The sequence below is a fragment of the Hyposmocoma kahamanoa genome, unplaced genomic scaffold (assembly GCF_003589595.1).
Source record: "Hyposmocoma kahamanoa isolate Upper Pololo Valley unplaced genomic scaffold, ASM358959v1 80, whole genome shotgun sequence".
Classification (NCBI taxonomy): Eukaryota; Metazoa; Arthropoda; class Insecta; order Lepidoptera; family Cosmopterigidae; genus Hyposmocoma; species Hyposmocoma kahamanoa.
The window spans coordinates 6,858,588-6,874,887 of record NW_020654051.1 but is presented as its reverse complement, the minus strand read 5'-3'; the positions used below and the strand labels follow the sequence as shown (position 1 = coordinate 6,874,887).

At 35.4% G+C, this 16,300-nt stretch overlaps 1 protein-coding gene across 1 annotated transcript in view; it reads left to right on the top strand.

The window, feature by feature from the left end:
- Window positions 1-15,080, top strand: part of LOC113233949 — a 210,457-nt gene extending 195,377 nt beyond the window's left edge. Inside the window, exon 5 of the mRNA XM_026469184.1 lies at window positions 14,885-15,080. Coding sequence (XP_026324969.1) covers window positions 14,885-15,080 — 196 coding nt within the window. The remainder of the gene's footprint in view (window positions 1-14,884) is intronic.
- Window positions 15,081-16,300: the final 1,220 nt, after the last annotated feature.

Genomic DNA, 16,300 nt, shown 5'->3' with positions numbered 1-16,300 from the left:
TGGTTTTTGTATTAGACCCGTCGTCCATTTATTTGTAAGTCAATGTTCCTAACGCTCTTTTTTAGACAGGTTAAATAGATCCGAAAAATGTGGTAAGCACCCATAATAATCCCCATCGACACTGGCCTGTTTGGCCAAAAGATCTACTTTTTCGTTGTACTTCAACCCAACACGGGCTGGGATCCATTGCAGAACGACTAATTTATTATTTCCCATTGTCAAAGTTTATATACTTGTCAACTTTGGATAAACTACACAAAGGCGTCTCGCGATGCCTTACGTGTTCGGTACAATAACACATTCAGACATTTGATGGGCCTGGAGCGGCACTGTAGCGCTTCTGGCATGTTCATGCAAGCTCGTACCGACACGTTCTGTGCTATCGTGAGACGTCGTATAGCTTCTTTTATGTTTGCACGGAGTAACAATGGCTTAATTCGAGAGTTGTTTGCTCGCCTGACTACCACCTCAATGTACGACCGTTGGCTCGAAATCGCCACATAGGATGAGCTCCAATCAATGTTATTTTATCTTATCTTATTATTATTATTATACCTTTTGTTGTTTTTTTTTAATTTAACTTGTTCTTTATGTGACATTTTTATTTTTATATTTTTTTAAAGTTATTAGATGTTTTCAAAAGTATGAATTGTGTTGAATAGAATTGTATTTTCTTAATATGGTTTACGGACTGAAATAAACAATTATTATTATTATTATTAGCGCGTGTTAATTTGCTGATGGAGTCCAATACCGTGTAGGCTTTCGGTGTTCCTCGAAACCTCGAGGTACACCGAGCCAAGTGTTGAAGTGAGCTTCTTGAATCCGTTAGGATAACAAAGCGATTACAGTCGATCGTCTGTATGTATGATAGTGCCTCGGAAATTGCTATTAACTCTGCATACATAATAGACATGTTTGACTTGGATTTTTAGTTTGCAATGAGTGTTGCTGCACCGATGTCACTTCCAGTCATAGCTCCATCAGTAAATATCATATAAGATTTATTATATTCTGCTTGTATATATTTCATAGATAATTGAGCTAAATTAAAATTGGTATAAGTTTTCTTACTGTGCTTATCTTATCTATCTATACTATATTTAATCGATTTAGAGAGATCCACATTGCTTACCCAAGTGTCCAAAGAGAACATTTCTAATTGTCTAGTTAGATGTATTATACATATAGGTACCGATTTGAACTTATTGTGTACCACAATCATTAGGAGCAAATCTTTTCGGCACCAGTACGTATTATTACATAGTGACTGGAGTTTATCTAGTAAGTAAATTAATAATTAAATTGCTTGATACTGCTTTACATTTAAGCCAACGCTTACAATACTAATACAACGCTACTAATAGCGAGATAGTATCTTCTTATTTTTAAAGGTTGTATATAGAGCTCATTTTCCATTACTTGGATTGGTGTAGTTTTAATAAAACCACCTATTAATCGCAAACATAGGTTTTGTAATCGAGCCAGATATGTCAAAAAACAAATCCGTTGTAATAATCTAGTACTTGTTCACCGCACAGTAAGTTTTATTGAAAACCAGCATTTTTGTTAGAAATTAAAATTTTTTTGTTAATTTTTTGCTACCACGAGTGCGATCACCACCTGAAATATGATCGAACGTTTCTACAACTGTTTGTATCTTATTATAACACTTTATTATAGTAAGATACATTAGCAACACACACAAATTTTTAAATAAAATATTCTCCTTTAAATCAGGTGAATATTATACATCTATTTACAAAAAGAAAAGGTAACAGCGGTTGTTCCTCAGTCCGAATACCCGAAAGCCGCCTCCATCACTACCGCTAGTGTTGCTATTTTACAATTATCAATTCTATTCAAATCAAACCTACAACCAATTAAACTATAATTTGGCAATTGATTAAAATTTGCAGTGGCGAGACGAATCTAGAATTGAACAATGCATTAATAAATAGCTGGTGCTAACACAGGTACATATACACACATACTTGTACAGGTATTCGCGCGGAATGAGGTGAGAATAGCACGGCTAAGAGCTCTCAGGTCGTAGGGATGTGCCGAATGTAATACGTGGTTAGCTTGATATTTTACTTCTATTATTTTTCATTTAGTACCTATTTTGTTAGTTACGCGTGGTATCAAAAGCGTATATACGTGTATTATACATGGACTAAATTGTGCATTGACATGATATTGTAAAACTGTTTTGTGCATGAGCGCCTGTTGTGGACGTAAAAGATTGTAATATTTAACAGAATAAGTTATTTACGTAGTTGGAGGTTCTATTGAAGCGTACACAATTTATTTCCGGCACAATTTTAATTCGAAATAAGATCCGCTCATTAGTGTTTTAGGCTTAAATTGAGAACGAAAATATGAACCCACAACTTTACTGATTTAAAGGTCGCTAAATATACTTAGTAGACGAGAAAGATCGTTCTAGAAAACTCGTTATTTCTATGCACATTAAAGCCTTCACAACGTTTTTAATACGTTGAAATCGATATTGTCACTAAACAAAAAACTTAACTTTTGGGAAAAGATCATAAAACGTTTGAAATTAAGTCAAAATTTGAAAAAGTGAGAATTTCGTTTAGTGACGGTGTCGCTTGTAACGTGTGGTATTTGAATTGCATTTTTTTGAACAATACAGCGGTCTACCACGCTGTAAAAGTATAAATTACTTTTGCAATTACATTGTAAGTCAATGGCAATTACAGTAAGATTATGAAAAATTTTCAAATAATATTAGATAGCAAATAACAGTATTTTGGATCGAGTTACATCCCTAATTGAAGGCTCAACGCTCTTAAAGAAAGCAATCACAACATTTTAGTTTGTGCAAAATGTTTTCCATCAGGTAGAGAGTCACTTCAGTTAAATTGATGAATACCTAAAGTAGTTCCTTTCAAAGCTCGAATGAAAGGCGGAAATTTCGAATTGAGTGGCTCCAATTTCAGAAACTTAGGTAAATTTTGTGAACAGTGATGGAAAGTGAAATATTATGTAGGAAAAGCTTTTGTTAACAAAATCTGTTTTATTACGAGATTGAGTTCTTAGGTTAAGGAAGAAAATGATTATAAGTAAATTTATTTATAGAATCCTTCTTAACAATTAAAAAATCCTATGAATTTGTTTACGTATAAACGCATGATCATAAGGATGAAATTGACACATAACATACGTTGCTGTGATCCCAAAGTAAGTAACGAAAGCACTTGTGTCATGGAAATCCCCACCCACACCCGACACTTTGTAGAAATCCCTGTCGGGGATCGAGCATGTAACCTCAGAGATGGCTAACCCTTGCTTAAACGTTTGCGACACCAACTGATACACATTGAAACTACAAAAGCTAAATCATTTGGGAATATATGTAATGTTCCTATTTTAACTGATCAAAAGTCAAAGCCAAAAAATAATTTGGACATAGGTAAAATAAATTTATACTTGAAAACGTCATTAGTTTTTATGCTATTGCTCATTCACTGTGCTGACTGCCCTGAGAGCGAGCAAGAAGCCGCTTGGTCGAAATCGATAGTGCATTGTTTCAGTATTTATTCCTTGTATTTCTAAGGTATCTGATTTTAAAGTTATAATTATAATATAGAGATGAACACTGAGAAAAATTCCTTTGATCAGGCTGGATTTGAAACCGCGCTTACCATGCCTGAAGGCGCTGGTTAGAATCCAGCCGTATCAAAGGAATGTCTCTTAGTGTTCGATCATAGCAGTAGAGCTCCTTGTGAAAGAGTACATCCAGGGAAGTACAGCTATCTTACCTGTTTCTGCCGCCAAGCAGTAATGTGAGCATTGTAAGGGTGCTGGTGAAATTACAGGCACATGCGACTTGTCAACTTATGTCTCAGTGGATGGGCGTAGTGGCAGTGCCTCTCAGATCTTTGCGATTTAAAGCTCTAAGTGACACTGCAACTGTAATGAACAGGCGTGTCGCTTACCATCAGGCCTATGACTTGTTTGTCCGGTCACATGGTATTTCAAAAAAAAAAAATAATACCATGGTAGTAAAACATAGTGATATCCAATAAACTTAATATTAAATTAAAATTGCCTAGATTTTGTTTGTTTGATTTTGTTTTTAAATGCCGTATATAAATGCCTAATATCTTCAGTTCACTAAAATTCACAACTTCAGTTAATTCTCTCGCTGACCCACAACCAAACATGGTCTTGACACATTTATTTTAAGTTTAAAACAGTGATAAATAGTAGCAAAACTCAATTCATACGAAATAAGTACCTATTTAAATCTTAAAATTCATGTTGTAAGAATTTATGCGAAAAAATTAAATTTCAACCAACTTTTCTGGAAATTCTTTGATTTATGTAACAAATGTCCAAAAAGGTTCCGTTTCTGGTTTGACAATATTAAGTATGTAGAAAAGAAAAGCAATACCCCTGAAATTTTGCTTTTGTGGGTGTCACTGTGGTATTTAGATAGCTCCAGCTGCCTATTTACATAGCTACAAAGTGATATTTACATAATCTCGCAAATCTACACATTTCTTGGTTTTTTTTCGTCAATTTGTAGAATTTTGGTCGGAATATACTATTAATAATAATAATATTCATTCAGTGAAAAATTTACATTATTACAGACTAAATAATCATAAGTACAATGTACTGCTGAATGTACTCCTGTACCTTCATTGGATGAAGGTATTACAGTCGAACTAAGAAATCCTGTATCTCAACTTGTAAGTAATGCCTTTTCCCTTGGTAAAACATACAGGTAATTGGCAGAAAGACAGCGTTCGAATTTATTAATTTGAAATATAACGCTCCCTTTTAGTCTCTAAATAAAGTGAAACCCGAAAATTAATTAGTACATTTTCATAATGGTACGATTATTTCAACTTTTCGTTGTCCTAACTACGGAAGAAAAAAAACAATGGAAATGCCTTAAGCCTCAATTGCTATCAGAACCGATGTCACCAAAACTCACACATTCTTAATTTAAAACACTTAAAAATCTCGTCGTAGTTTCAGATTTTAAAAGAAATAACAAATTCTGGAAATGTTAATATAATTTAAACTTTACCCTGTTAGCATATCGTTGAAAGTTCACCATCAATACCTATTATTATAAACTGCGTTTTGACATTATGTTGAAATTTCAATCAATATGCTGCCATCTAGCGGTTTATTGTTGAACGACGACGAATTGGGGTTATTAATTAAGTCTCCAAACTAGAAGCGCCCATATTGCAGGGGTATAAGCTTTTCTTGTACAGAAAATTAAAAAAAATATTAAAATTCAATTCAATTTAATGTAATTCTTAATTATTTACTTTACTAATAATTGTAATATTCGGTAAATAAAATTCAATTTAATTGGTTACGTAATGTAATGTAACGTAATGTAATTAATAATGTTAAATTTATTAATGGGTGTATACCTAAATAAAGAACCATTTTTATTATTTTTTTTTTAATAAGACTTTCCGCGGATATGAAATACCACCACGGGTGATATTTTTGGTGCGGCTATCGTTTTTGCACTTCAAAACAGCACAATATTGCGTTTTTCCAGGATTTTAAAGAATTTGCACGAAAGAATGACACAACTATACCATACAAAGCGAAAATGGCGGACTGAGCTCAGATAGGTCTTCCGAGACTTATATTTGGCACGCGTCTGACGCTAATTGATCACTTCTACAGCGGTCCTAATTAGAAAAGCGATGTTTTAGCTGGGAACTAAAGATTTTTCATGTTTTTGTGTTAGAACCAATTACTTACTAAATTATATTGATAACCCATCAAAAAGAATCGCGTTATATGGTTATTTGCTACACGTATATTTTGTACTTTATACTTATGGGACCCCGTAGCATTAGGCCAACGTTGAGTACTGTTTTTAATCCTCTCCTTTAAGGAGACATATTTATGCTCAACAATAACACGTATATGTATTGATATAGAAACAGTATATATTTTTATTTAGAAGTTGTTCAGATTAAAATGCAAATAGCGGGTGGCGTAAACACAGACCGGCGTCATCGAGGCGCCGGCGCCGGAGGGCGGGCGGCAACTACCCGCGCCGTTCATTATCCCGACAGGAGTGTGTAATTAATAATAATTATATTTCATCATTTTCCTCCATTGCTTTGAATAAGTTCTTATTTTACTCATTATGTTAGTTGCTGGTTTATTAAGTTTCCCGTTTTCAAAAGGTTAAGAATAATAGGCATGCATTTGTGTAGAATGTGGAAATTCACCAGATGATAAGTGATGATACTGGGAATGACGGAACACACTTGCCTAGAAAGTGTCAATTCACTCTCGCCTTGAAAAGGCCTAAGTTATATTTCTTGTTATGTATCCGTTCACCAGGCAAAGATTGTACAAATTGCTCGGAACCAAAATTCATCGTGTGAATTCTTTTAATTCAGATATTTAAGCTTGGATCTAAGGTCAAACAAACTTTTCAAGAGGTGTTTAGCGTCAAAACCAAATAAGGAATTTTGTATAAGAAAAATTTCTCCCATTACGAACTGTTCTAGGTAATACAAACTATACACAACTTACTGCTAATCACTACGTATTTAAATTTAAATATCCACTTTATTTAAATAATAGATCGCTCATTAACCAAGTAACGCCATCTAGTGATGACACTCGGTACTAAACTCTTCGAACCATAAATACATATTTATACCAATCTCATCCTATTAAAACAAGTCTGTGAAGTCATGTCAAACATTCATTTGGTAACATCATTTGAATTTAATTTAATCAGTAATCGAAATTATGCCAAAAATTTATCCATTAATTATTTGATTGACATATTTACCAGACAACTGTCTGTTTTTCTTTTATGGTAGGTACCAAGGGACTAGACGAACAAGTTGCACTGCCACTCAGAGCTTTTAATCGCAAAGTTCTGACAGGCACTGCCAGGGCTGGGCAGTAATTGAATTACTTACAAATACGTATTTTGTATTTGTATTTCAATTACTCCCTAAAAATGTATTTTGTAATTGGTATTTCAAATGTCTGACCGTAATGTATTTTGTAATATGTATATCAAATACTTTCGTTGTAAAATACATTTCAACAAAATACTTTTTTTTAATGTAGGTACAGCCTAATAAGTGACGTGCATAAATATATGTTAATGAACTCAATAGTGATGTGTGTGTGTGTGTAGGCAATACTGCGTGGTTATGTCAAAGACTTTAAAGTAATCTTTTCGCGGCTATAACTTATAGTAGTTTCAACGCGGACACTGGCAGAATTGTCCTTAGTGAGACAGGAGCTAAAACAACAAAAAAAATTTTTGAGTAGTCTAGGGGTTTTAACGGCATTGTGAATTTGTGATTTTAATGAACCACCTTTCTAATTTGTGCTGTGAATGTATTATGAACGGCGTTTACACGTATATAAAGTATTCGTCTCGTACGGGAATATTAATAATAATTATAAGTACTACGTGCTCTGCAGTATGGTTGTATTGATTGGTGTAACAGTTTTTTTTTTCTAGTAAAACTGAATAATTTAAAACTAACTTTTTGAATATTATGTATTGTGGAAGGAAAAAACTTTGAAGGAAATTGTTGGTTTCCACATGTCACGACAGGTATATTAATAAAGTATTTTGAAATTTGTATTTGTATTTTGTATTTTAAATATACCCCATGAAAGTATTTTGTATTTCAAATATACCTCAAGAAAGTATTTGGTATTTCGTATTTTAAATACATATAAGGAAGTATTTCGTAATTTGTATTTCAATTAAGACGTAGCATGTATTTTGCCCAGCTCTGGTCACTGCCACTGCGGCCGTCACCCTGAGACATAAGTTGATAAGTCTCATGTGCCTGTAATTTCACCAGCACCCTTACCCTTCAAAACCTTGCCGGCAGTAATAGGTAAAGTGGCAGCATTTCCGAGCTCTACTGCTACGAAATACTGCTCTGTTTTGTCCTTAATAAAAGTGAACATTTGTCAGTAATCACAGTAAATCTACTGTTTCTTAAATAATCATAATTTATACATATTATGATATTGACGTGAGCTACAGCTCAAAATGTAGTGCTAAACTACAATACATTCAACGTCATCTACATCTATGTATACATACATATAGTATGTAATACGTAAATTACAATTTTTACATAGGAGCAGAAAATGTGTTTTTGATCTATGTAATATGCGACATAGAAAAATCCAAACTAATATTACAAATGCGAAAATAACTCTGTTACATTTTTACGACTAAGCCCGTGAACCAAAGATGAATTTTGGTTTTTTGAGTAAGAAAAGTAACCTACTAGGTTTTTTATATAATACCAAGTGATGAGACGAACAAGTCTGGTGGTAAGCGACCCGCCTATTCATAACAGTTGCAGTGCCACTCAGAGCTTTAAATCGCAAGGATCTTAGGGGCACTGCCACTACGCCCGTCACCCTGAGACGTAAGTGTACAAGTTCCATGTGCCTGTAATTTCACCAGCATTTATATAACATTTCATGTTCACATTACTGCTTGGCGGCAGAAATAGGTAAGGTGGCAGTACTTCCCTGGACGTACTCTTTCACAAGAACCTCTACTGCTACTGAAAAGATTACTTTTTGTCACAAAAATAAATCATAAAAGGGGTAAAATGGGGAATGAAAGGTTGTATGAAGAACCAATCATTTCTCAAGTAAGTAAGTAGTACAGTAGGCTACACAAAGTATTTAATTTACGCAAAGAAAATCAGGCACCAGATATTATTAAATAAAATACTTATTCCTTAGACTGCAAATATAACTAACTATACGAGTTCTGAATAAAATCTAAACCATTATGAATGTCTCAAAAATGCTTTAGGGATATATTATATAATAGGTAGCAAGCACCACTTCAAAAATGCAATTGCAGTTCGCGTTTTTTATTAGGTATGATTACTCGTAGATGCCAACGCGTTGCTTTCAAATTTGTTTAATGTTAAAACATTAAGCAATTTTTTTATTTAACAAACCGTATACACTCTTATCCTCGCACTAAGAAAACGTCGCGAGTGCTATGGAGATACACATAGACCACCACAAATTACACCCAAACTCACGAGAGAAATAAATGTAAGCCATACAAATATATTTTCCCGACACCCGTGTGGGGAGAAATAATTGAACCCGGGACCTCAGCGTGGCAGACCAGCATGGTAACCGTTCGGCCACAGAGACAGTTAAGGCAGTTAATCTGGGTAGCAACGAATTGTAGTTATCCTAAGTACGTTTTATCTATACAAAACGTACGTCTTTATACCTCTACTATTCGCATTAAAGAATCATCAAGGCCGCCGCCATTTTCTTTTATACCTACGATAACATCAACAATATTAGCTTCGTATTACGCTTTAGTTGTTGTTTTTTGAAACTTATAATTTTTTTACAGACTATAATGTCCAACTGCTTTTGCGCCACTGAGATCCAGTCTTTCAGGTGCGCGTCTACCTGGTCTCTCTATTGACGCTTTGCTCTGCCGCATGGCCGTTTTCTAAAGTAATAATTACTCTAAAAAATGTATAGAGAATTCTAAAAGACGATAAACATAAATGTTTGTATAAGTCAGTCAAACAATCAAGCAAAGTCAAAAATTACACCTGATATCGTCATATTGAATAATCCCTATTGCTCATTCGTAAGGAAGATTTCCCCTGAGAAGAATGAGCAAGAAACTGTAAGGGTTGCTCTTTATAAATAAACATTTGTACACGTTTATCGTTTAGGTATAATATTTATTTCAAACATCATATATCCAGACTACCTACAACCAGAATCTTATTACTGAAGCGTATACATTACCCCTTAAATGGATTTGTGACTTGCATTAATGTTGTGTCCATAAAAAAAATTCTTGCCATAAAATTACGTTACAATTACAAATCACAAATGAGCTGTGACGCTACTGTAAGAATGTTAATCTCAACTCTCAAAGACACGTAAATTCATGAGTTATACAAAGTATTTCAAACCCTCGGCTGAACACCACAAATTTCAGCTTTTGCAAAGAACTGCTCGTCAATTTACTACCTCAGTTAACGCTGGCGGTATTGGATTAGGAATTCCCGGATAAGACCAATTTCTGAAACGAGCTTTTCTGAACTGTAGTTCTGGGTGTTCTGGATAGTGCGCCAGTATGAATTTCTTATGGTACTTATAGTACAGAGATTTCCTAATTTAAGACGACATATGAGTAATTAACTAATTTCAGTGGTTGTCCTGCATGTTACATTACTTTTTTTTATGATATCAAGTGACGGGACAAACAAGCCGTGCGCCTGATGGTAAGCGACACATTGCAGTGCCCGCCAGAGCTTTGAATCAGAACGATCTAAGTGGTAATGTCACTGCCCCTGTCACTCTGTGATATAAGTTGACAAGTCCTGTAATGTCATAAGGTTCAAAGGTAAAGTTCTCATTATGTCCTGACGACAGATACTCGTGCAGTTTAAAGTGTCGTGGCTTGTATATTTAAATGAAATTGTTCACACATAGAACAACACGGTTAACTGTCATTCACGACTTTTATGACGTTACGACGACAGACTGTCGTGACAATGGGAAGGGCAAGATCGATAAAAAAACGTCACGATAAAAATGTGACTACAGATAATCGCGGCTTCTTATGATTCTGTCGTGCAAATGACAAGGCGGCCGCCGTGAATCGATAAATTGCCGTCACGATCTAGTGGGAACAGCTAGAGACGACAGTTGTTCAACGATAAAATAAACGTCCACGATACAAATGAACATTATCTTCCGAACATACATGCCACAGACGTACGAGTATGGTTCATTGACAAATTGTTTGTAATACCTCATAACAATCGATAGGGAATAATGGCGCGATTATAATCAAACGGTACTGACAACTTGCTTCCTATATCTTGACCGATTAAGCGTATGCATACATACTATATAATTGCATATGGCTGCGTGTCTTGCGTAATATAGGATAGAAGATCTATGTTAATAACAAAGATTTCTATATACAGTTACAAAAAAGATGTAAGTAAAATTGCACTCTTAGTTTAATAAGACCACATCTGCAAAACGATAACTTTTTAGGAAATAAATTTAAATATTCTACGAACGAAATTAGTCAGCTTTTTTATATTTAAAGGGAGTTTTCACATACACTTACTTACTATACATTCACTTTCATGTAGTTCGTATTATTTTTATCATTTTCGTGTGATAAAAACTACTTATAACTTGCCATGTACACGTGGCTTCATATACCAATGGTACGAAATAAAATAATATAAGACAATGCAAAGGATACAATTTTTAGTAGGACCTCAGTAAGAAATTATCCACTTTAACACAATGCAATAACCCTATGTCTCCGATGGTTATTCAATATTCGATTGATGATGACGTATGTGTATTGCATTCATCGAGTATTTGCCAGAAATAGAGGCGAAATGTCATTTAATTTGTTTGAAAACTATTCTGCCATATCATTACTGTGACAATTACTGTGCTCCGATTGGCTAGCTCGAGTTCGAAACAATTGACGAGTGTCGTCAATGGGTGTCGTCAACTGTTTCACTTCAAATCGACCAGTTAACTTGAGCTTTGCTATAATGGACGAAAATTGCAAAATTACATATTTAATATTTAATTACCGATGAAATGTGATTCCGTTTGTTTTGTAATTAGATATTTTGCTGTTTTTCCCACACCACCGAATAGAACAGCACGACATTGTTAGAGATATTATCTTTATTACAATAAGTACAGAATATTTTTAGGAATATATGGAGACGTAATCGCAGGTCAGTAGTTAGCCTGTCTATATTTCAGTGCAAACGAGAGTTGATATTTATAAGAGCTGTATCGCTAATGTGTTACCAGGAATATATGGCCCTTATTTGGTCTCTATTTCTGGTTATATACTCGATGATTGCATTGCATGTAAACGTTTTTAAAATCCGAACCTAAGAGCCAACAACTTTCAAAATGGCGTACGCTAACGATATATAATTCCCGGAGTAATGAACGAAGTTCGACCGCTTTGTTCATTGCTGAAGACTACCATTATCAAAGGATGAAAACAAAATTCACAAAAGTAAGGAAAAACAACCATTATGGAAAACTAGACGACTATAAAGGCACTAAAATATAGGTACACACGCCAGCACATCAAGCTACACATTGACGTATCTTGTTCCGTTGCACTGTAGGCGATTTTCGAACAAAAATGTGCAGTCTGGTGTACCGTTGTCCGTACATATTTTTGTAACACAGATTATACTTAAAAAACTTTTCCATTTTCCGTTTCCGTTATTAAATAACTTCGGGCTTTAATACTTACGTCTTTATAGCTTTACGTGGCTTTACATTATGAACTAGATTAAGCGAACTCTTTGTACATAGGTAGCTAAAGGTCGCAGCCGATATCAATTAGCCGTCTCGACAGCGGAGAAGTAATTGCCGACTTTTTCCACTCTGAGTATCAACTGACTGCCGGCTTATACTATTTTCTGTTACGTACAATTTTTTCTTATCAGTACATCTACTGAGTGACTATGAGTTTCATGTTATGTAACGAACATACAACTAGATTCGATATGGTAGCTGCGGGAATTCCAGAGACTGCGCGAGATTTCTCCAGTTTTCAAAAATGATATGGTTAAAAAATTTGTTTCTACGAGTATTCTGTCCCGCGGCAATGTAAATTGAGTGTTAAGATAAATTTTAGTAAGGGTATTGCTATTCAAAAATGACAGATATTTGTCACAATCGCTTGCAAAGTTGCGACTATTAACATCTTAAACTCATAGTAGAGGTACAATTGAGACATAAATCAAGAACTTATTCTTTAGGTTTAAGTCTAATAGGGTCTATATAAATTTCACTAACAAAGTGTGTTGATAAAGTATTACGAAATTCTGAAGCAATTTTGATTGAAATGATTTGTTATATAATAATAATAACACTTTAGAATGAATATAATTTTGATTTGTTTTTTGGCGACGGCATTTCGGTTGGACTATCTACAACTTTTTTTATTTTTATAATGCCAAATGACAGGATGAACAAGTCGTGCAAAATCACATATTTTTTTCCAACGCATTTCTGTCTCTATGTAATATATAGGGCGCACTATAAGTTTCAGCTGGCCACTTACATAAACAATATTTCAAAACTAATTACAACATTTGAAAATTGAACTCTTTGCCTGTAGAATACAGTTTGTTTCATCTGACTGCCACTTGTTTTTACAATGTGGCGTCATTTAAGAAATGGTTTGTCTACATCAGCATGGATTTAACTCGTGAAAATTTTCTTAGTAAGATTTTCCACGCATTTAAGTGTAACTTAATAGCTCAGCGGAGCTTCGCTCGGCTTCAAGCTGCTTTTGGCGTTGAAGCACCATGCAAGACAACTATTTACAGCTATTTTGCAGAATCCAAACGAGGTTGTGTGAATCTCAGGGACGAATTTCGTGATGGTCACCCGTCCACTGCTGTGAACAACAAAAACATCGATGATGTGCGCCGTACGATCAAAACAGACAGGCATGTGACATATCTTGAGATTCGGGCATCTTTAGGCATAGGCATGAGTCAAATGCAATCAATACTAAATAAACATTTGGGTGTGAAAAAGCAGTGCTCCCCGTGGATCACACACAATTTGATCGAGGCTCAAAAAGCGGATCGCGTCACTTGGTCCAATGCCATGCTTACCAGATTCAACGAAGGGGCGTCAAATATGGGGTGGGGCTTAGTAATACGTGACGAAACATGGATTTATAGTTACGACCCTAAAACAAAGCAGCAATCGAGCGTATGGGTCTTTCGAAATGAGTCGAAAGCAACTAAAGTGGCGCGCGTGCAAAGTGCCTCTAAGCGGATGATTGCTTCTTTTTTAAATAAAACTGGACACGTGGCTACTGTTGCTTTGGAGAATCGTTGTACCGTGAATCGTTGTATAGTGATTGGTACAAGACCATTTGTTTGCCGGAAGTTGTTGATAAACTCCGTAAAAATAACTATAAGCGCCGTATCATCTTGCACCACGATAATGCCAGTTCTTCAACGATTTTCATCACCTGAAGAGGTTGTCAAAGAGTATGAAAAATATGTTTCAGAGATTGTCACGGAGGAATGGCATAAATGTTTTCAAAATTGGTTCATTCGTATGAAAAAGTGCATTTACGCTAACAGAGAATATTTTGAGAGAACAATAAATTTATTTCTGACCATTTATAGTATTTTTTCTAACTCATTCCGGAAACCTGTAGTGCGCCCCACATAGAATTTAATTTTTGCTGTACGCTTAGGACTTTGACTGACTAAAGAGTAACTTTTGAGTGGCCTAAGAGGCCTTAATTTAGGTTATGAAAGTAATGTTTAGTGTAGGTATAGGTTCGTTGCAAAATAATATAATTATAGCGAATTTTCATTGTCGAAGTTGAGCATTTTATACGCTTTTCCTTTTTTTTATGATACCAAATGACGGAAAGAAAAGTCGTGCACCTGGTGCTAAGTGACACGTCTGTTTATAATATTTGCAGTGCGACTCAGAGCTTTAAATCACAAAGATCTGAGGGATGCTGCCACTGCGCCTGTCATCCTGAGACATAAGTTGACAAGTCCCATGTGCCTGTAATTTCACTTGGCGGCAGAAATAGGTAACTTTGACCATAGTTAGTAATCTATTGCTAGAAATCTGCGTATTTGACATTGTTTTAAGTGTTTGAATGACAAATTATTGCATAAATTAAAGAGTTTTCTGAGACCCACGACCCCAAAAGCCATAGAACTGCGTAATGTGTATTACCTATTCATTCCAGTTGCACCGTTCGTTTCTTTTTACAAAAGGATATTCATTGCTTCTATTTCTTCCCCAGGCGTGAATCAATAGGCCAGCTTCCAAGATCAGCAAGCATCGACTCAATAGTAGAAGCCGCTATATGTGCACGGCACTCCGAGCCCACTCATACACTGACTTTGCAGTTACCGGCCAGAGCTGACCGCGCGTTGAGCTTGGTTTCCCCTGCTGTGGGCCGACGAACAAAGATTCAAAGAGGACAGGCTGGTGAGTAATTTTAATAATAAGTAAAAGTCTAAACAACGTTGTTCAGGATATACTACCAATTCTGATTCTGCCGGGATTCACTGACGCGCCGCGTCCGGGACAGCGCCAGCAGTCTCCTGTACACCATTCTGAAATAAATGGATTTCTGCATAATAAAACACCGGATGCACTCGTTCCAAAGTCGCCTTATTAATATCAAATAATTAATAAAATTTCATAATAACTAATATAGTTGTTAAGACAGTTGATGCTAACTAAATATGAATTAATTGGTTTGAACCAAAAGTATATTAATAACTAAAAGCCGAAAAAACATTACAATATACAGTTTCGCTGTTTAGCATTCTACTATGGATGTTCATCATCACTTAATTACTAAATTAATAATAATAATAATAATAATAACGCACACACTCAACATAGCCCCGCACTATGGAAACCCTGTGTCGCGGGTGCCATGGACACACACATAGACAACCATAAATTACACCCAAACTCACGAGAGAAATAAATGTAGGTCATACAAATATTTCTTCCGGCCCGGGAATCGAACCTGGGACCTCTGCGTGGCAGTCCGGCATGGTAACCGTTCGGCCACGGAGGCAGTTATTATTCAAAAGTTTCGGGAAAATCGAAAAGCATGTTCATTTGCATAACCACCCAACAAAGGACGTTCTTTTGTAAATTACTTAAAACTGACGACTCTGTAATTAGTGACAGTAGAGCTCCTTGTGAAAGAGTTCCAGGGATACACTGCCACCTTACCTAATTAAGCCGCCGAGCAGTAATGTGAGCATTACTGTGTTCCGGTTTTCAAGGATAAGGCTGCTGGTGAAATTACAGGGGACTTGTCAACTTATGTTCCAGGGTGACGGGCGCGGTGGTAGTGCCCTCGGATCTTTGCGAAGTTCTGAGTTGCACTGGTTATGGACAGTCGTGTCGCTTACCACCAAGCGCACGATTGTTAGTCCCGTCACATCGTATCATAAAAAAAAATTGTTAGTTACGCTATGCGAAATTGCGATTGAAAATCAATGGTAAAGCTTATATTTTTATCTACACACATATCATAAACCCACTGTGATGTGTTCAAAAACATCAAATTACGACCAGCATAAAAATAAATTGTTTTGTTGGAACAAATTTCTTATCTGTGAAAATATTATCATTGCTTAATAAATAACATTGAATTCGATTTTATTATTACATTCAAATTTCGAACATCTCT